Raw genomic sequence first — 23,104 nt, 5'->3', positions numbered from 1 at the left:
TGGCCAATCAAACAATACCTGACCACTGACCGTTATTTCAAACTCCTACATCTCATAAACAGTTCCAATATTTCTCAAATAATTTAGTATTTCATAAACAATTCAGTAATTCAAAATCTCAAATCCAGATATACAATAATCCATACAAATAAAATCATCTGCCATACAATTTCCCACATTTTAATATATCCATATAAACAAACAAGCTTTCCATCATTCATTTTATTTAAAAATACTATACCATATATCATAAGTTTGTAAAATCCATTTCAAACGGTTGGTTTCCAAAATAGCCTTTAAAATCCCAAATGAATAAATAAATATATTTATATAAACATAACAATTTAATTGATTCAAATTTCACAAAATTACTGACTTAACTTAATTCTCGTCATAATTCTTAGAGTAACTTTTCCTAAAAGTTTTATAAGTTTTAAATACCCTAAATAGCCTAATAAAAGCCTAAGTTATCAAACTTACCCCCGATTTAGGATTGGTACCCCAGAGTTCCAATTCGAAAATTCACTCCAGCTAGATTGTAGAGAATCTCCCCACGAGTCTCTTGACAATTTTCATTCGTTAATGGGGCTTATAGTTTAAGAGAAATTGAGGTAAGTTTGAGATTTGACTTTACCCCAAGAGATATGCCTACGCTGCTCCCACAACAAATCTGTTATAGTAGAAATGTTGGTGGTGGCAAGCAAAACCTAACAGTATTTTCATATTTTTGATCGGCCAAATAACGAAAACTAGATGGAGGAGAGTGGGATAGAGAAGAGAGGATACGAGGGGCGCCTCTATGCAGAATGAGAAAGAAGAAGAAGAAAAGAAAAAAAAAAGCTCTCTGTTCCTTAAGATGAATCTTTAGGATAACTTTAACCTATATATAATATTATATTAATAATAATAATTATTATTATTTAATTATCCTGAAAAATCAATCCTTCAGGATAACTTTAACCTATACATATATATATATATATATATATATATATATAATATAATATAATATTATTATTAATTAATTAATTATATATTTTTAAAATAAAAATTTAATTTTAATTTAATTTAATTTAATTTTTTCAATAATAATATTTTTTAATTTAATTTAACTAATTTTTTTAAAAAAATTTTAATTTTTAATTTTCTTTTTTAGGATCACTACAATCTCTTTCTCCCCTTTCCTAGTATGTCTGATCACATTCCTATTTTTATTTTATTCCTACAAATATTTATGATTTTTATGACTGTTTCACTCCTATTATCCCTATTTTCACAGGGGTATTCCTTCTAAAATTAGGTACTATCATAAAAACCTTAGAAATGAGGGTTAGTATAGTGATCCCATCCTGACTCATCCATAAACAATCACATCTACCTCATCATCAAAAAGGCATTTGCACATACTCAGGAGGGTCAGATCTCATCAAAGGCACATGACAATCACCTACACAATGCGATCACTTATCCTAGTCACCATGGGTCTAAAAGGAAAAAGTCAATCATACGACAGAGGTCACTAGTTATTAATGACATAGTAGTCATTAGGTGACAAAGTAGACAAACATTGGACATGATAATTCAAGGCATAAGAGTTATGTTAGTTGTCATAATTGAAAATTTTAACGCTTAGAAACGATTCAAATTTATGGTTAAGATTAATGTTTAGAAATATCCGGAATTTATTATTAGGATTAATGTCTTGAATTTATGATTTGTAACTATAAAAATTATTTATAGTTGACCTCAAAAAAGTTTAAATATGTATAATTTGATTGTCATGAGACTGAATTTTTGTACTGTAGTACAAACTTCTATGACTAGTAAGAACTTTTCAAATGAATTGGATTTGGATCATTTTATCTACAAGTGTATCTGAGACCCTAACTGAAGTTCAGACAATACGTTTCAAGGCTAAAGTAGTGTTTGTAAGCTTGAATTATGAGGTCTGAATTTAGATTTGTGTGATATTGTTAAGATTTTAATATAATTTTATATCATATTTTTTTTTCTCCAAATTTACACAAATTAAAGATTCGAATTTTTTTACTTTTGAACACAAAGATAAAGACTTTTTTAAGTAAGAACTGTTGACATTATCAATTAGAAATTCTTTCAAGAAAAGTAAAATAGTAACTAAAGAATGACATCCCCTCCCTCATCAAGGAAAAAGTAGATGCAAAGTGGTTGTTTAGTAGACTGAACCAAGTTGAACCAAAGTGGTTTCCAAAGCTGTGAGAATCTATAAATACCTCACGAGTGCAGAAGTTGCTTTACGCTTCTCTCCTCACCCTCCCTTTCATATTATAATCCTCAATTGCATTGGACATTTTCTCACACCATCAAAGCTATTGGAAAGGTGTTTAACAGTACCATAAAATCTGCTCATCTCTCTTCTACAAATCCAATTTATCATGCATAAATCCTCTTCAATATTTCTTTATTTATTTTTTGTATTAATCTATGCATCATTAACATTGAATTTTTCTTAATTTGTAATAATACTTGATAAAGCTAAAATTAGTACACCCATGTTTACAAATATGCCCATGAAGACAAGCAGTCATAAGATCAGTTTTGGATAATGTTAGGTGTGTCGCGTAACTCCGGCTAAACTATTAATAATCTTCAGCGCGGTTACGAAAGCAGTAATTGACGACTTACATAACTGCTTGCAAGTTACTTGAACGAGTTACTTACAATTCATAAGTTGCTTATAACTCCCTAGGCATAATGGTACCACATGAATATCAAGCTATGAAAATGGTAGCATTCATTATTATAAAAGGGGGTCACAAGGAAATCTCATTCTCAGTTATTCATATTTACTTTTGCAATTTAGAGCCTTCCATGGTTCCTAACTTGGATATCGGAGTAATCACCCGGAGTACACCTTGGGTTTTCAAAGTTATTATTATTTGATACCTTTTAGGCGGTCACGGTCGAAGGACGATCCACAAAAGCCATTTGATTTTTGGTAGCAACAATACTAGATCATTTTTTCATTTTTAATAGTATTTGATATAGAAAGAAAATGAAATGGAAAATAAATTTCTTTCTAAAGTTTCTTTCCTTCCTTTTCTCCAAATAAAATTCTCAATCAAACAAACACTTAGTTTTTTTTTTTTTTTCTTTTTTTTATAATGAAATTCACATATAAATTTTAAATTTATAAGATGGACTAAAAAATTTTTTAAAATAATACACCTTTTCCTATAAACATTCTCATATATTTAGTTTACAAGCTTATTTGATTTACACATATAATTATATTGTGAAATACAAAAAAAAATTTAGACTCCAAATCATAGTTTGTGAAACATTACAATCACATTGATAAAATTAAACCCAATATATATATATATATGTGAAAATAATTAAAAAATAATAATTATTTCAAAATATATATCTTAAAGCATCTACTGAACAGACACTTAGATAGATCTATACTTTATATTTATATGAATCTAGAGGAGTTCTCTTTCTTTGCTTATTACTTAAATTCTAATAAATGAAAGTTCTAATAGGCTTAGCATTGTTCATCTAATTAATCCAAATAGCATCTAGATAACTTCCACTCTTATAATTCGTATATTAGAATTTTTGAATTAAAAAATTAATGATCAATAAATAAAAAAATAAGAACTGCTTTGGTCATTAGGTGACATTAAAGCATTTTCCTAACTTTTCCCTCACTGCCTAACGTTCCGTACTCTCTCTACGCCCAATCAACAACCATTCCCCTCCACTGCACTCCACTCCCGCCCCATACCCAGCTACCCATTTGCCGCCATTGACGAATCTATCTACGCCCGCGAAAATGCCTCTAACCAGGCGTAGAGCAGCTCCAGAATCCGAGCGAGAGATCGAAACAACGGATGACGATGGCGAATCCGAGAAGAAGAAGAGCACTCCTCCCCCGCCGACTACCACGAAGAAGAGGAAGAAGAAGCAGGGGGATGAAGAAAGGGAGAACTGGTCGTGCGTCAACAGCTGCTGTTGGTTCATAGGCTGCGTGTGCTCGGCCTGGTACTTGGTCATATTCCTCTACAGCGCCATGCCGGCGTCATTTCCGCAGCTGGTCTCCGAAGCGATCACGGGGCCGGCGCCGGATCCACCGGGGGTTAAACTGCGGAAGGAGGGGTTGAAGGCCAATCACCCGGTGGTGTTCGTGCCCGGAATTGTCACCGGAGGGCTCGAGCTCTGGGAGGGTCGCCCCTGCGCCGACGGCCTGTTCCGAAAGCGCCTCTGGGGCGGCACATTCGGCGAAGTTTACAAAAGGTGTCGTCGTTGTTTGCAAGTTTTGATCTTTTTGTCTAGGGTTAACTTACATGTTTCAATTTAGATGTAGTTTTACAAGTGATTTCTCTGCTTAATGCTGTGCAAAGGGAGTTATTGTACTAAAATAGACTAGCAGTTCAGTGATTTGGGCGAGACTTGCCAGAAATTTTGATCAATTGTCGAATGTAGAGCTGGATTGCATTGTTGATTGTGATATATACTTTTTGGGTTGTGTAATGGCAGATGCATGTGTAAATAGTGGTAATTTACGTACTTATTTAGGAATTACTTATTTTATTTTATTATGAATTAATTAAAATTTATGATAGTTAATTAACTCGCACAGGATTGTGTCTTTCAAAAAAGACACAAATTTGCCTATATACGATGAGAGATCTTGAAAATTTAATTCTAATTTTGTCACTTGCCTCGGTAATTGTCAAGTTTGCTGCAAAAATCACTTAGAAGTTAGATAACCTTATAATCATTAGTGAGTGCTCAGTTGCTAGATTTTGTTTCTGCAAAATGATTCTAATGCTGGCTTCGTTGCATCCTGGAGGTTTTTCGCAGTTTTCCCAATCCATAAGCAATTCTGTTTCATGTGGACAAATTTAACTTTGAGGATTGTGATACTGAAACATGCCTTGAAGCCATTTCCTTAACAATTTTCAGTTTAATGTCTCTCCTATTCTAACATGCATGTGACTGCAGAAAGTGAAAAATTCCATTTTCAATTTGAACTTCTATAACAAGCAAGTCTCCTGACTGGTTTGCCTTATCATGGGATTAGGATGCGGGTATGGTGTTCTAGAATCTGTTGGCAGATTTATACTTGTTATTAAGTTGTGTGCTTAGAGATTTGAAATTGTCTCCTCCACCAGCTTGACCTGTTCAGATTAGATGATAACATCTAAAGTAGAGTTGGTAATGAGCAAGGCTCATGTTAGTTTAATATTGTGTCGATTCAAAACTAGAAAATTAAGAATTAGCCTGCCATGTTTTTGGGGGAAGGATTAACAAATTGAGAATTAGATGCTCCGCAAGAATTGCAAAACACTAAGATACTACAAATTGTTTGAAATATTAAATTGAGCAAAATGAGTCAAATTTGGGTCTCTACTTAAAAGGAATTGGTTGCTTCATTAAATAATCATTTTGAAGCAACAGCCTGTCACCTTTGATGTAAGCTACTTATTTTAGCAAAGATTTTCCAGCTTCCTTATGACATTCACTTGGAGATTACCGAGTCTTTTACTATTTCATAACATATAAGCTACTAGGTGCATAAAAAATTCAAACCATTGCAAAAACACTGGCCCGCAACCAGAAACCAAAATTTTCAATTTCTGCCCTATAATAAGTAAAGTAGATTATGAAGGGATTATGCTCAAGGTTACACAAAAAAAAAAGTGAAACAAAAAAGAAAATCGCACATAATGAGACACTAAAAACTCGTGAAATGATGATAGCAACTGTAACGCTTGTTAGTTATTCCCGAAGAAACAAAATTTTATGGTTGTCCATGCGAACTGAGACAGAGACATAGACAAGTGTGTAAACACATGCTTTGATTTCACAGCGTGTTCACTAAAAGCAATAAATGCATAATGTAGTTCTTATGTCAATATTTTTATCAATTTCTGCATCTGATGCTCGTATGTATGTTGTGTTGTGAGACTGCCTGGGATATTGGCATATTGCTTGAGAACAATCCTTAGGGTTTTCAACCCTTATCTATAGTATATATGTTTGTGTTTATATAACCACATATAACCCCAAACAATAACTGTGCAAATACAGTGCACTTGGGGCCTACCGTCCTTCTCTGAAACTTTCCCCTACTTACAGAGTTCAAGTGACAATACCCTCCGAATATAAGCCACATTTCAATTGTCAACGGAACAGAAAACAGCAAAAGCCTTGCTGTCCAAACTTCTTTCAGCCTTGCTGTCCACACTTCTTTCCTTATTTCAGTCCACAATTATTTCCTTATTTCTCCATTTATTATTCTATACAGTTAGCATATATTTTTGACAGATTATAGTTTATATGTGTAGGGCTTGACAGATTATAGTTTACATGTATAGAGCTAGAATCATGTTGGAACTTATTTACTTTCCATATATAGCATTCTTGTAAAGTCTATATATAATATATAGAATTCAAGGCCAAACTATTTGGCCATTCACACAATACTTTGACATGGTATCAGAGCCAACCGACTGCTAATTTTTTTTCCCTCAAATTTTTTTTTTGTCTTCTCCGTTTCAGAGGTGTCTCTTGTTTCTATGGCTGTTGTGGGTCTATTCTCTTCTAGAATTTTTTGGTTCATGATTTATTTTTAGTGTAGGCAGGTTGATCTTGGTTTTCTTTTCTTGGTTCACGATTTTTTTTTAGTGCAGGCAGGTTGATATTGGTTTTCTTTGTACCTGGGTTGATTTATTTTTGGGCTTCTCGATTTTCTGGTAGTATTTTTCTTTCCGCACAGTTTGTTTTTTTTTTGGGCTTCTCGACTTTCTTCTTTATTTAGCATGGTCTCCGCGCCTGTGTGTGCCAAGTTTACGGGCAACAATTATTCTACATGGGCTTTTCAATTTGAACTTTTCTTTGAGGGAAAAGATCTTTAGGGTCATATTGATGGCAGGAATTGTGTACCCAATCCTACTAAATCCAAGGGTTCAACGGCTTGTCCTTCATGGGATGTGCTTGATGCTCGATTATGTCTTGGCTTCTTGACTCGATTGAGCCATATATTGTCCCCAACTTGCGGCCTTATCGCATTACTCAATCCATGTGAATTTACTTAAAAACAATATATCATCAAGATAACAGTGCCCGTCGTTTTTAGTTAGAGCATGCGATTGCCATGTATCAACATGACAATCGTTCCATCCAAGACTATTATTCAGCTTTTCTGACTCTTTGGACCGAATATTCTAATCTGGTTACTATGGATGTTCCTGTTGCCTCTCTTTCCATTATTCAATGTCTTCATGAGACTAGTCGTCGTGATTAGTTTCTTATGAAACTCCGCCCCGAGTATGAATTTGTTCGCTCTTCTCTGCTGAATCGCTCTCTTGTTCCTTTTCTTGATGTTTGTTTTGATGAGTTACTTTGTGAAGAACAACGACTTAGTACTCAAGTTACTCTGACACAATCTCATGGTAGTTCAAGGTTCGTCCTTGTGGCTTATGCTGCTTAAGGACAAGGACTGCTTGCGCATTCTAGCACCTTGCAGTGTTTTTGCTGCAATGAATTTGAGCATATCGCTGCTAATTGTTCCAAGAAATACTGCTCTTATTGCAAGAAGAAGGGTCACATTATCAAAGACTTTTGTATCCGCTCTCAGAATCGTTAGGCCTAGGCATTTCAGACTTTTGTTATTGTACCCCCCACAGTGACTTTTGTGGCCCCTAGCTCTTCTTTAGGTGACTCCTCTGTTCCTGCACCTCCTGCAACGAATTACTGCACGCCCAAAATGGTGCAATAGATGCTAAATTCGGCATTATCAGCAATTGGGCTCCAAGGTAACAATTCTACTAAACTCTGGTACGTGAACTCGGGTGCCTCTAATCACATGACGAATAATCCCACTACTCTGTGTCATGTTCGGCCCTACGCTGGTCAATCTGCTATTCAAATTTTCAATGACAGTTCTTTGCCAATAGTTGCTGTCGGGGATGCCTATTTTAAGTTCACTTTTGTGTTTCTTGCTCCTCAGCTTTCCACGAATCTTATTTTTGTTGGTCAATTAGTTGATAACAATTGTGTTGTTAATTTTTTTGGTGATGGTTGTGTTGTGCAGGACCAGGTAACGGGGGAGCTGATCGTGAAGGGACCTAAAGTGGGGCGCTTGTTTCCACTACTTTTGCCTATTCCAACACTTTCTCTAGTTTCTTCTTTTAAGTCTTTTTCTTGTAATAATGTTTTAGATGACATCGTCGTTTAGGCCATCCTAATATTTAGATCTTATCTCATGTATTGAACTCTGGTTTACTTGGTAATAAAGAATGTTCTTCTCTATCTCTTGAGTGTGCTTCTTGCAAACTTGGTAAAAGAAAAAAATCTTCCCTTCTCTTTGCATACTAGTAGAGCTTCTTAGTGTTTTGATCTTATCCATAGTGATGCTTGGGGACCTCCTCGGTTAGTTCACATGAAAAATTTAAATACTATGCGACTTTCATGGATGATCATAGCATATTTACTTGGGTCTACTTTCTTCGCTCTAAATCTAAGGTTTTTCGTACTTTCACTGAGTTTTGAGCGTATATTGACAATCAATTTTTTGCTTCTATTAAGACATTACGCACATATACCTGTGGTGAATATTTGTCTATTGAGTTTTAGGCATTTTTGGCCTCTAAAGGTATTATTCATCAATGGTCATGTCCCGCTACCCCCAACATAATGGAGTAGCCGAACGCAAAAATCGTCATCTCCTAGATGTAGTACGCACTCTCTTGCTGGAATCCTCTGTTCCATCCATGTTTTGGGTTAAGGCTCTGAAAACTGCTACTTGCTTGATTAATTGTTTACCTTCTCAAGTCCTACTCATGGAGTCTGCCTATTTCCGTTTATTTGCTAAGCAACCTAGTTACGATAACCTCCGTACCTTTGGTCGTGTATGTTTTGTTCATTTACCTCCTCATGAGCGACATAAATTATCTGCTCAATCTGTTTGATGTGCATTCTTGGGATATAATGTGTGTCAAAAGGGATTTGTTTTCTATGATCCTACATTACATTGTACACGCATTTCTAGGAATGTTATTTTCTTTGAAAATCAACATTTCTTTCCTGTGTCCTCTGTGTCCTCCACTTCTACTGTGATTCTCCCCTCCTTTGAGGAGCAGTTCTCGGATCCTCATCAAGTTAGTTCTCATTTTAAACTAGGTATTGTGTATATGCAATGCTCCCACCCACAGTCTCTTCCGGTGGCTCATTCGATATCTGATCCTACCATGCTCCAGATTCAGTCAGTTGCAGCACCTCCAGACCTTTGGTACGTCGCTCTCCTCGAGTGTCTATACCCCCGGAAAGGTATGGGTTTCCCTCTTCCAGTTCTGGAAATTTTGTTTTAGCTCTTATTGCTGCATTGTCCAATTTAGATATTCCCACATCCTACTCACACGCTGCCAAGCATGATTGTTGGCGACAAGCTATGCAGGAAGAAATTGCCGCTCTAGAGGCCAATTGTTGTTGAATTTTGAATGTGTTTTAACTCGCAAGTGCACAAATCTAGAGTAGACTAGGGGTTACGAGGTCGATCCCACAGAGACTTGACGGAAACTTCAAGAGGACAATTTTTATGGGCCAATTACCTAATGCTAGTCTAAGTATTTTGAATTTTTCCTTAATTTAAAATAAGCGGTAAATAATGAAAGCAAGTAAAATTAATAACAAACAATATATAAATGTGCTCCCAAATCCTAGAATCCACCTAATTAGTCAATCCCAATAGTTTACCCATTCTATAATCTAACACATAATACCTAAAGGCTAATCTAGTATTATGGAATATATGACATTAAAGTTCATTCAAGATACTAAAGGCATGAATATCTAGGCGTCATGTTATGAATTGCAATAATTCTTTATTAGACCTCTTGGTAAATATAAAGGATAGAACAACCTAATTAGTTTATAATGATTCTTTGTTAAACTTCTGGTAAACACAAAGAATAAAATAACCTAACTAGTCAAGAAATCAAAGTCATGCCAAGACATTCAATTTAAACAATAAATGTATCAATTTTTATTGAATGGAGAAACAGTTTAGGATTGAACCAATTTAGGCTTCATTCGGATTTGGGTACAATGAAATTAGCTGTTCATCAAGAGATTAAACATCACATATTTGGGAAGGAAAAACATTGAGAAAAGGGAGAAAAAACGCTAATTATTTCGTGTAGTTCTCTCCTATTCCGTGCAGTGCTTTGTGTGGCTGCCCTTCTTATCTCCCTAAAACAAGATTCTCCAAATCCCCTCCTTTTGTGCCGCCGCCTTGATGTGAGATTTTCTCTATTGATACTTTCTCATCTGTGAAAATTTTCAGCATGAAAATTATGGGATTTTTTCTTAGCTTTCTGTCAATACCAAGATCACCCTTTTTGGAGTTCTCTAATAAAAGTTATGCTCCAAATATTGAAGGACATGGGAATAATTAGGAATATGGTGTCAATTATGAAGAGACCTTTGCTCCTGTGGCTAAGATGACTACCGTTTGTACGATGCTGGCTATTGCTACTTTCAGTGTTTGGCCACTTATCAGATGGATGTTAGGAATGCTTTTCTTCACGGGGATCTTAAAGAGTGTATTTATATGAAGCCACCCCCGGGCTTGTTTCCCTCTCCGACTTCATATGTGTGTAAGCTTCGTCGCTCTCTTTATGGTCTCAAACAAGCTTCGAGGGCTTGGTTTGATAAATTCCGCACCACTTTATTACAATTTTCATTCAAGCAGAGCAAGTATGACACTTCATTGTTTCTTCAGAAATCAAACATGGGTATTGTTGTTCTTTTGGTTTACGTTGATGATATTGTGATCACTGGTTCCAATTTTCCTTTACTTGCTTAGCTCAAGACTCATCTCTCTGAGTCCTTTCATATTAAAGATCTTGGGTCTCTCATATATTTTCTTGGTCTTCCATGGAATTAAATGTCAAGCTTTGCAAAGAGGAGGGTGACTTGCTGCTCCCAGTTTATACTGGAAGTTGGTGGGGAGCCTTGTTTATCTCACCATTACTAGAACGGACATTTATTTCGCTGTACAGCAAATCAGCCAGTTTTTTCAGATTCCTCGTCATCTTCATTTGGCTGCTGTTTGTAGGATCACACGCAATGTTCAGGGCACTTCTGCCTGTGGTTTATTCTTCCCTGCAGGAAATTCTACTCACCTTGCTGCTTATAGCGATGCTGATGGGGCTGGTTGTGCGGATACACGTCGCTCCATCACTGGTTGGTGTGTGTTCTTAGGTGATGCATTGATCTCTTGGAAGAGTAAGAAGCAAGATAGAGTTTCCAAGTCATTGATGGAATCTGAATACAGGGCAATGTCTCTTGCTTGTTTTGAAATTATTTGGCTTCCAGGTTTGCTTGTTGAGCTAGATTTTTCTAAGACCGATCCTACACCTCTACATGCCGATAATACGAGTGCTATCTAGATCACGGCCAATCCTGTCTATCATGAGCGCACAAAGCATATTGAAGTCGATTGTCACTCTATCCGTGAAGCATTTGAAGCTCGTGTTATCACTCTTCCACATAGTTCCACTGAATTACAAATTGCTTACATCTTCACCAAGGTTCTCACTCGTCATCGACATTGCTACCTAAGTAGCAAATTGATGCTTGTTGATCTACCCGCATCAATTTGAAGAGGGGGGGGGGGGGGGGCTGTCAACGGAACAGCAAACAGCAAAAGCCTTTCTGTCCACACTTCTTTCAGCCTTGCTGTCCACATTTACTTTCCTTATTTCAGCCCACAATTATTTCCTTATTTCTCCATTCATTATTCTGTATAGTTAGCATATATTTTTGACAGATTATAGTTTACATGTATAGGGCTAGAATCATGCTGGAACTTATTTGCTTTCCATGTATAGCATTCTTATAAAGTCTATATATATTATATAATATACAAAACTCAAGGCCAAACTATTCGGTCATTCACACAATACTTTGACATCAATATGTAGAATGCTACTTCTAGTTTGCTTTCCATGTATATCATTCTTATAAAGTCTATATATATTATATAATATACAAAACTCAAGGCCAAACTATTCGGCCATTCACACAATACTTTGACATCAATATGTAGAATGCTACTTCTGGGTTCATAGAAAATTATCAGCTAATCATAGCTTTAAGGTGCATGGTCATTTGTCCTCGGACCCTTTAAGCTGTCAAAACAGGAGAAAAAAAAACTTTGTTTATAATTATGTCCCTATGTACTATAGGACCTGCCATGGATAGTGCTTATTGTTTCTTATATTGTGCTGGCATTGTTTGTGTTAAATTCTTCTTTCTAGTTTCTTGAGGCTTACATTTGACTTCTGCGACCTAGTGGAATATTTAGTGTGTCTTTCCCCTTGTTTGTTTTATTTTTTGCAGACCATCCTGCTGGGCAGAGCACATGTCTCTGGACAATGAAACTGGATTGGATCCTCCAGGTATACGTGTCAGACCTGTCAGTGGACTAGTAGCTGCAGATTACTTTACTGCTGGCTATTTTGTTTGGGCAGTTCTGATTGTTAACTTGGCTAACATTGGTTATGAGGAGAAATCCATGTATATGGCTGCATATGATTGGAGGCTCTCATTTCAGAATACTGAGGTACCATTTTGAACTTTTAGTAAGACATCTCTTTTGCTGCCATTCAATATCTCTGCAATTTCATTGAGAGAGCACCAATTCTCTTTGTACTGACCCTTTGTGATTTACTTTATTTGGTTTTAATATTTCTGTGCTGAACTGAATTGATTAGGTGCGGGACCAAACATTAAGCCGGATAAAAAGTAACATAGAATCAATGGTTGCTACTAATGGAGGGAGAAAGGCGGTTATTATTCCACATTCAATGGGTGTTCTGTATTTTCTGCATTTTATGAAGTGGGTTGAGGCGCCAGCTCCAATGGGTGGTGGGGGTGGACCTGATTGGTGTGCTAAGCATATAAAGGCTGTGATGAACATTGGTGGACCATTTTTAGGTGTTCCTAAAGCTGTCTCTGGGCTTTTCTCTGCTGAAGCCAAGGATATTGCAGTGGTGAGGTACTTTTCTAGTTTGCCTCCTCTGATTTAAATAGTAAACATGCAATTATCTTTTAACAGCTTACTTTGTGCTGCTTTTAGTTTCATGAAAACTGATGATGCAAATTGATGTTTCTGAAGTCTTTCTTATCCAGATTTTCCAAGTAGATAACAACAGTCAACTTAAGACTCTTTTCTCTTTTCTCTTTTCTTTTTTCAATAATCAAAATTTACTCTGCAATGGAAATAAGTGTACTGTGGCTACAATATGACTGTTGCACTTTTTTCTGATGACTCCCATAACCAATGCCTGTAAAATGGAAAAAGCTAAACTAGTTTGCTTTTCTCCCCATCATGTTAATCTTATAATTTGTCTGCTCTGTCAGAATGATCCTGACATGCTGTCATTATATGCATTTGGAAGCTATCTTCCTTCTCATAATTCATTTTGAAAGTATTCTTTAGGTTTTCCAGTACAAGTATGTTGGGGGATGCTCTTGGTTCCACACAAAGGACGTATTTCTGAATTTTTTTCCCCTAAAAAATGGCAATTCAGGAAAGGTGCTTTATTAGTATTGAGTATTAGTTATGCATTATTTGAAGGTTTTTCCGCTTGATTAGCGAAAAGTATACATTATGATTGTGAAATGAAATATTAATATTTAAGTGCCAAACTGGCAATACAGGAAATGATCCACTGCAGCTAGTCGGCAGAAAAATCAGAAAGTAACAGGCCATGATGCGATGAACTTCTATTTCATTCTTACTCGTATCTTTTACTCACTTCTGTTCCTTTTCTTGAACCAGTATTCATATTTACAGCAATTATTATAATTACTATTATTATTGTTATTATTATTATTTTTTTGGGGGCACCCCTGGGGGGGGGGGGGGAGACGTGTGAGAGGGGGCAGTGGAAGCAACATTTCAAAATCTCTGATATTATTTTTTGTTTGTTGAGACACAAATATGTGTCTTCATATAAATGTTCTTATGTTGACCAGGTAGGGGCTTCTTTGTTTTTTTTCCAGGGTATCATTACTTCCAATCATTGATTCACACATATCTTACTTATATGTTGTTTGTGCATGACAAATTTCTAAAAAATGCTGAATGCAGGGCTATTGCACCAGCTGTTTTGGACAAAGATCCATTTCATCTTCAAACATTGCAACATGCAATGAAGATGATCCGCACATGGGATTCTACCATGTCAATGATACCAAAAGGTGGGGACACTATTTGGGGTGGTCTTGACTGGTCACCAGAAGAATGTTCTGCTCCCAGCAAGAAAAAGCTAAGAAATAATGATAACCAGATTGAAGCGCAAAATGAGACTGGAAGAATGATCTCCCAATCAAAAACAGTTAATTATGGAAGGATTATATCATTTGGGAAGGACGTGGCAGAGGCACATTCGTCTGAGATTGAGAGAATTGACTTCAGGGTAAGTATTCTGATTTTATGCATTGTTACTTGTTTGATTGTTTCATTGAATCCAGTGATGTGGAACGTTTCTGTGGATTAGAAAATAAGGAGGATCATAAGTTTTTCACGTATTAGTTTATGTTCAAAATAGATTAAGTCAAATGGTAATATTGTTTTTTTTTTTTGTTAGGATTTGGTATTATCCATCTATCTTTTGCTTTCTCTTTTCCTCTTTTCCATTTTTAGGTACCTATTAGCCTTTGTATTTTGTTGTTTCCTTACTCATGGGCTCTTTGGGAGCTTGTTGAAGATGTGATGCAAATTACATGATAGGAAGATTTGGGAAATATTATGAGGGGAAAAACCAGATTATATGGAAAATATTTTTATCTGATAAGTTTCATAGTAGGATCTTGCCAAAGGAGACCAAATATTTTGCTTTTTTTCTTGGTTAAATTTTTATTTTTAAAGTTAGAAGCTCATTTGGTATAGTTTTGCATAAAGGCCCGTAGTACTGGGGCAAAGTTACTGGATTCTGCTCATGGGTTTTTGTTTTAATTTGGGCTGTTTTTAATGAGTGAAAGTTCCAGGTGAGTCGAAGTCTTGATTGACTTCTTGATCACATAGTTTGCTTTGCCACCAAGTCACCAAATAAAAAACTATATAAAAGGGCTTATGGTTCTCTTTTGAAGCAGTGAAATGAGTGAGAGCATTTCCAGGCTTCTAGCTTCATGCCTTTCTTAGAAGGTGTGATTGCCTTCTTTTCCAAGTGTGATCTTTGGGACTCTGGTTTGATTGCCTTGGCCGATTTATGTTTCTCTTGCCTTCTTCTTTCTATATTTCCTGTTTTCTCTAATGCAGTGCTGCCAGTGGAATAGATTGCTCAAAATCCAACCTTTAACTCACAACAGGCCTATCCCCCAAGCCCAAACTGTTGCCCAACCTAATTCTCATCACCGTTTTCCGATTGTCCTGCTCCCAACTCCATAAGTAATGGTGTTTATGAAAATCCTGCATCATCTTTTTTTTTTTTTTTTGTGTGGGAAAGAGGGGGGGGGGGGGGAGTGCATGGTTAGCTTCTAGTGGATGGAGGAGTTGATTCTGTTAAACAGAAGTCAATTGTGCTGATTTTCTTGTCATGGGCAATAATTTGAAAAATTTTCACTGGCATTCCAGTATGCTTTATTATTAGAATTTGGGAGGACAGGGCCGTCATTGATATCTTTTAAAATGAAAAAAAAAAAATCTTGAACGATTGTTTCTGTTGGCTTCCCTCAATTATATCCTTTTTGTGACAATGCCTTTTATATGAACTTTAAGATTACCATATTGGACTAGGATCTTGACTACCATTTCAAGGTAGTTTGGTCCTCATTTTGGCTTAGCATAAAGATTATAGAGGCATTTAGTAATTGTTACATGTTGTCCAAGACGTGGCAACAATCGATGTGTGTGGCGGGGGCTCAGGGTATGGGTCAAGTCACAATCAAAATGTGGCACTTGGGCTGCTGTAGTTTAAGGGATATAAGTAGCAATCTCTTTCTGCTTTTAGTTTTTGGTGCAGTAGAAGATACTCTATTCTATAAGTGGTATTAGAGCCCAAGTGTGTGGATTTGACAGGCAGTTGTTTTTTTTTTCTTGGGGGGGGGGGGGGGTGATCAGCCTGTGTGGGTCTGTAGTGGATGATCAGGTTGTGCTTCAAGTCACAATCAAAATAAATTATTAATAGTCTTTAAAATGATCTTTAAATGGACCAAAATAAATTAATAAATAGGCCAAAACTAAATTACAAATGGTTTTTTTTTTTCTAAAATATACCAAATTAATTGTGAAAGGTCTTTAGACCCAAAAAATTGGCAAATGATCTTTAAATTTTAAATATATCAAAATAAAATAACAAATAGTATTTTAAAGACAAAAATAAATTAGGCGTGGTCCTTAATTAGACCAAAATGACAAATAGATAAATTTTCTCTAAATAGACCAAAATAATAAAATTGGTCAATAAGAACTAAAGTTGAACTCATTTTGTATGATGGGAGTTGCCAGTGTATTGGGTGCTTCTCTACTTTGCACTGTTCTTGGTGCTACCATAGAGAATACTTTATTTGAAGATGGTGATGGTGCAAATGCATTCCGTGTTTCAACCTATGATGAAGAAACTTATTGAATAGTCACTGCCCGCCCATAACAGAAAATAAGATAATTTTTAACAACCAAATAGTAAATGCGGGCAAGACCTTTTGGCAACCATGGCTCTCATAAAATATTAGATTACCACTTTACCTAAAAGCTTAAATCTTTACAAAAATGGAAGGGTCTTTCCTTATATAAGAGTGCAATAATGAACTAAGGGAACTCAGTGGCAAAATCCTTTTTGTTTTTAATTGAAACAAAAAAAAAAAACATTGGCAAAAACCTTGTTACAAAATTTAGACTGGGTGAAATTTTAATTTTCTTGAGTTTCTTTTAAAAATAAAATTGTGTTGAGCAAACAATAGAAAGTATCATTGACCATAATTTTGCTTAAAAGTTCAAAAAAATTTATCATATTGTTTGGAATGACGTAGGAGCCAAACTTTAACTTTGAGGACACTATAGATTAAGATTTTAGAGGGTACAACGCGAGAAAGATTTAGTGACCCCTAGAGCACGATAACGTGCGAGATGCATTCAATCTTCCCTTTTACTCAAAAAATAGGGAAAAACTTCTCTCTGGCACGCTTAATGAGTATGCTGACTGCTGAATTTTTTAGTGACTTGAATAGAACTTAGTAGCGACAAAATTGAGTTTCCAATTTCTAGTGTATCTGATGAAGGAAATGGAACACAGGATGAAATGCTTGATAGGAGCCAATCTTTGTGTTTTATATATTTACAACTTGAAGGAAAATATTATAGTGTTGGTTGGAAAATATTATTAAAAAAAAAAGGGCAGCCTGGTGCACAAACTAATCATATTGTTCATAAACTAATCTGATCCATATCTGACATCCAGTATGCAAGCTGATGCCTGATCCTGCATATGGGACTGCTATTTCTCTTCAACCCTCAAGTTTATATATGTGTGTGTGTGTGTGTGCGTATCTTCTTGTTAGAACTTGATATACTGATATACATTGTTGCCTCAAAATCTAATAGCCTAAGCTTTTAGGTAAAGTGGTGACTTAACTGGGGGGTGATGGGTGATCCCAATGGTAAGGATTCATCTTACTGCATTTGAGCAGGGTTCAAACCTCACTATCCCCTTCCCCAATTATATATAAAGAAGAAAATAAATCCGTTCAAGTTACATACTTAGCTCTTAGTTTGCAGGGTGCTGTCAAGGGTCAAAATGTGGCAAATACTAGCTGCCGTGATTCGTGGACGGAGTACCATGACATGGGGTTTGGGGGCATCAAAGCTGTTGCTGAATACAAAGTTTACACAGCTGGATCAATTTTGGATCTCCTTCATTTTGTTGCTCCAAAAATGATGGCACGGGGTGGTTCCCATTTTTCATATGGGATTGCTGAGAATTTAGATGATCCAAAGTATGCACACTATAAATATTGGTCAAACCCATTGGAGACAAGGTGAGAATTTTAGTTTTATGCTTATTCTGGTTGTTATCACTTTTAGTTTGGAAAGGCTTCTTGTTTTTTTCATTTCAGAATATAATTGATTTTAAACCAAAAAGTAAAAAAGGGGAAAAAAAAAAAACGCAAGTCATCTAATATATGAATCACTATGACTTGGTGGTATTCTTTATTACGGAAAAGGTTAACAAAAAACTACAGAAATGAGCACTAGAAAATTGAACTCTGAGATTAGTCTTGATAAGAGGATTCTAATATATTCGTTGATTGCATATGGTGCTATAAAAGTAAAGATTAGAAAACCTTTAATCCTGATCTCCATATCAAAACAGATTTTACTTCTCTGCAGTGAAAGGTGATGCGGGAACTGTAGGAATTTTAAACTCGCTAGCTGTTTTGCAATGGAAAATTAGTGTTTGTGAGTGTTTAGCACAGTGTTTTGAAGGTAAGAAGTTCCTAGAGTTATTGGAGTAGCTTGCTGAACTTTTCTGTGCTGCGACTAAATTAGGATTTTTGTTTGGGTGATGAACTAAACAAGGGTTAAGTGTTATAAATGTAAGCCTTGTGAAATAAAGGAAACAAAGGCTGATTGTGGAAATGTAAAATTACTACAGAGAAGGAGGTAAGACTTAGGCAATTTTATATCTTAATTCTTAAATGCTTAACAGTCAAACTAAATACTTCATTTTCCATTAGTCAAACTTGTTCATACTGTCAAGCAACCAACTTGCCTAAAATCTTAAGCTATAGGTGAGGCCTCCAGAATGGTTTTTAATGTCTCTAACATGTCCTTGCATGTGAAAGTCCATTGGGCTTGAAGAGTGGAGAAACCTTTGGCCCACCACATCTTTCACTAAATCTTTAATTTTTAATTAGAGGAATGGGGAAGGTGAGGATCAAAGAGGTTCTAATACCATGTCAAAGAACCGTATGACCTAAAATGTTAAGCTGTTAGGTGAGGCCTCAAGAATTGTTTTTAATATCTCTAACACTAACTCAATCCAAGCAAAAGCCTTCTAAAAACAATTATAATTTCCCAAGGTGGTTTAGTAAGACTCAAACCCCTTTATATTCAAAGTTTCCAAATCTTTAATGGATTGGTTTTTAAAAGCAAGAAAACACCCTTAATTGCTCTAAAATTTGAAACTGAATGAAAGTGGGAACCCCTGAGAGAATGGAAAGTATGGTGAGGTTAAATATTTTTTTAAAAAATATGACATTTCTACAAAACTTTCCCATAATGCAGTATTGCAAGTTGGAATTTTAAATTACCAAAATATCCCTAATAGACTAAACATCATCAACAACAACAAGCCTTAAGTCCTATTGGGTGGGGTAGGCTATATGAATCCATTTTCTCCAATTGACACAATCTAGGGCATTTTCTTCAACTAGCTTTACAGCTATCAGATAATTTCTCGCTATCTTATTCCAAGTTATTTTAGGTCTACTTCTACCCCGCCTATGTTTCAATTGTTTAAACCATCTAAGTCGCCCCCCTCTCTTATCTTATCTTGTATTGGTACTGACTACTATGCCTACCTTATAGTGAATATATTCGTTCTTTAATTTATCCTTTAAAGTTATACCGCTCATCCACCTTAACATTTGCATTTATGCCATTTTTACATTTTGGATATGTTGTTTCTTAGTTGCCTAGCATTTTGCTCCATATAGCATGGATGTTCTTATAGTCGTTCTATAAAACTTACCTTTTAATTTTACGATTATTCTGTGATCACATACCACGCCTAAAGCACTCCTCCATTTTCCAATTTGCTTTAACTCTATGTATTACATCCTTTTCGATATCTTCCTCTGCTTATATGACATATCAAGGCATCGAAATCTACTACTATTATTAATTTCTTGTTTATCAATTTTAATCTTATCTCCAATATTCCCCCTTTGGAATTCTAACATTAAAACACACTCTCAAATGGCTACTGCGATTGATTCTTGGTTGGCATTGGCCTTCCTTTAGGCTTAACAACACTACTTGTCTAAATAAGTTCAATTATCACATATGAACTATGGTAACATTTTTTCCACTGTGGTACGCCGGGCAGCCCAGTGTACGAAGCTCTGTCTATGCAGGGTCCAGGGAAGGGACGAACCATGCCTCTTCCTATAAGCAATATGAGCATATGTGCATCATTTTTCTTGTAATATGTCAATATTGTTGCATTTTTACATTAAACCATAACACTAGAAGTCTCATCCACTGTCATTTAGAGATCAACCTTTGTGCTCCCCCCCCACCCCCCCCCCCCTCACCACTGTTATTGGTAGTTTGAATGTTTGACACATTTAACTTCCATGCACTCTTGCTTTTTAGGCCAATCAAACAAATATGTAGTTTGCCGTTATGCATATTTAGGGATTTGGATTCTATTGCCCAAATTGTTTGCTTTACTATGTCTTTTGAATCAATTGGCTCAGTTGATTAGTGTATGTCATTGTGTGCGACGTTTTAAATTTTAGTTTCTACTAATATTTCAAAGCTTTAAAAATATGGAAATTTTGATGAAAATTTCCATGTTGACAAAATTTCAGTTTTAATCTTAGTAGTTAAATATAGTTTTTATTTTTATTTTTAATGAAACTATGGAAACTGTTAATAGACATTATACTTCCAGATTTTGATGTAAAATATTGTAAGAAAGCAGAATAATCACGAGTATGTTCTATATATTGTGCATTAAAAAGTAACCATACTAAAGCTGTGAATCATTTAAATTTTAATTCTTATTTAAATACAGCCAGTTTAGACATAAAAATTCTTATATAAAATGTTGTAATTTAATATCTATATTTAATTCTGCATTCAATTTCAAAAGTCTTAAAGCTATCATTCCTACCTTTCTTGTATTAATTTTAAATTCAAGAGCAAAAGAAGATTTATTGATACTGTTAACACAAAAAAATCGAACCCGATCTCCGCATCCACAGTTTGTGACAATCAGGTGTAACCAAAAGGAAAAGAAAGATTGGGTGACCCCAGGCCATTTTCACCAAGTTAGTATTGAGGTAAAGTGTTGGTATCATAATTTACTTATTATTGTGTAGGATGTCTTACTGTCTGCAGAGTACACTCTAGAGTCCCTTTTCTAGAGGAAATATCCTTTTTGTATTCAATGCAAGTGCCTTTAATTTAAAGGATGTTACGAGACCCACTCCTTCAATTTCTTTTAACTCAGGAGTTACTAATTTTTCATTAGCTTTCCTTAAACACTCGAGTTACTTGTACCAAGGTGACCCTTCATCTTCTTGTTATATTTTATTCACCATCAATTACAATGGAAATTTCAATTTGGAGGGTTTTGAGTCTAAATTTTCAATTTAAAGAAAATTTTTTTTCATGGTCAAATTTTGATTCATTTGAGATTTTGATAAATTTCAGTTGATCCATGAAATAAGTAATGGAAGTTTGCAAGATGGGAATTGACCAGTGCTTCAATTTTGAAGGTGGTAAAAAGTGAAAAGTTTGAAGGAAAATTTCATGGAAATTTAAGATCATGACATTGGCTGTGCGTAATGAAATTTTCTTATTTTTGGTCAATGTTTGTTGAGGCGAGGCGGAAATGCTTTATAAATTGTAATGGCTGTCTTTTTTTTTTTTGGTAGATTACCAAATGCTCCTGACATGGAGATCTATTCTATGTATGGAGTTGGCATCCCAACTGAAAGAGCATATATTTACAAGTTAAGTCCTGCTGCCGAGTGCTACATTCCATTTCAGATTGATACATCAGCAGAGGATAGAAATGAAGATTCATGTTTGAAAGATGGAGTTTTCAATGTTGATGGTGATGAGACCGTGCCTGTTTTAAGTGCAGGCTTCATGTGTGCTAAAGGTTGGCGTGGGAAAACCAGATTCAACCCTTCAGGCATTCAAACTTACATCAGGGAATATGATCATGCTCCCCCCGCCAATCTTTTAGAAGGTAGAGGCGCCCAAAGTGGTGCTCATGTTGATATAATGGGAAATTTTGCATTAATTGAGGACATTATAAGGGTAGCAGCTGGTGCTACTGGGGAAGACTTGGGAGGTGATCAGGTGTACTCAGGCATCTTCAAGTGGTCTAAGAAGATCAACTTACCACTGTAATTCTAGATGGTAAATACCTGTTTTTTGATTTTGTTCAGACACTGAAATTGATATGCCATTACACCCACAAACATATCTCTTTATGACTTTGATTTTGGATACGGGATTGTGTGATATTCATAGCAATATGGTCATTTTGTGGCACTCATGGGGTCATGAATCTTTGCTTTGTCGGTTTGTCCACACTCCACATTCAGAATTGGATAAATATTCCCAGCCTAACCGGCATATTTTAATTGTATGGTGGAAGTCATTGTCAAAATTATTTTACAAGTGTGTTGATATTGTTATCTTCCTTTCTTTGCAGTCTTGTTTGCAGAGACTTTGCTGAAACTCTGGAAGATAAGTGGCTTATGCAGAGAGGTGAACTTCAATATGTGTTATATCAACAAGCTGGTGGAATGTGTCCATTTTCCTTGTAGTGTATCCAATTGGTGGAGGAGGCTGCTTGGCTGGTTTCAGCATTGCAATGTTCTATTGTTCTGGCTCCTCTTGTTGCTCCAACAATCATTGTTCTTATTTTGGACTTGTATTATATATTCGGAAACTATGCATAGCTGATAAATTATTCAATCATCATATAATTAATGTATCATAATTTTCATGTTAAGTTTAAGTTGCTCTGCTTAAACCTATGGATAACAATGTTTGTATTACTTTCATTTCCCGGAAGTATTGGATTAATTATTGTATTGTGTTGCGTGATTACACCCTAAGATTATGTGCGCACATGCAAAAAATACGAAAAATAAAGAAAATAAAAAAGAAAAGAACGACACAAATTTACTAGTTTGATAATGTGCCTATGTCCACAAAATTCTTGTGCAAATTTCACTATCAAACAAAAAACTGCCTTAAGGTTTTGACTTTTGGTTACAATGTGTATATATAGCCCATATGAAAATCTCAAAATACTCTCATATAATATATAGTTACATTGCGTCCTGACTCAAA

The 23,104-nt window shown here is 35.5% G+C and overlaps 1 protein-coding gene across 1 annotated transcript; it reads left to right on the top strand.

Annotated features, from left to right (window-relative positions):
- The first annotated feature begins 3,659 nt into the window (after positions 1–3,659).
- LOC131164485 (phospholipid:diacylglycerol acyltransferase 1-like) lies at positions 3,660–22,842 on the top strand. The gene is made up of 7 exons (XM_058121708.1): positions 3,660–4,281; positions 12,397–12,619; positions 12,771–13,054; positions 14,153–14,480; positions 17,777–18,036; positions 21,667–22,159; positions 22,458–22,842. The coding sequence occupies exons 1-6, from the start codon at positions 3,821–3,823 to the stop codon at positions 22,148–22,150; spliced, it is 2,040 nt and encodes a 679-aa protein (XP_057977691.1). The 5' UTR covers positions 3,660–3,820; the 3' UTR covers positions 22,151–22,159; positions 22,458–22,842.
- The last annotated feature ends 262 nt before the right edge of the window (positions 22,843–23,104 follow it).

The sequence above is a fragment of the Malania oleifera genome, chromosome 9 (assembly GCF_029873635.1).
Source record: "Malania oleifera isolate guangnan ecotype guangnan chromosome 9, ASM2987363v1, whole genome shotgun sequence".
NCBI classification, from domain to species: Eukaryota; Viridiplantae; Streptophyta; class Magnoliopsida; order Santalales; family Ximeniaceae; genus Malania; species Malania oleifera.
Note: the sequence above shows the minus strand (reverse complement) of the source record. Positions and strands in the feature narration are given on the sequence as shown.

Excerpts from the sequence above, each read along its gene's own strand:
- LOC131164485 (XM_058121708.1), top strand. The coding sequence starts at position 3,821 with ATGCCTCTAACCAGGCGTAGAGCAGCTCCAGAATCCGAGCGAGAGATC. Across the intron at positions 13,055-14,152 it reads AAGGATATTGCAGTGGTGAG|GGCTATTGCACCAGCTGTTT; the intron begins GTACTTTTCTAG and ends TGCTGAATGCAG. Across the intron at positions 14,481-17,776 it reads TTGAGAGAATTGACTTCAGG|GGTGCTGTCAAGGGTCAAAA; the intron begins GTAAGTATTCTG and ends CTTAGTTTGCAG.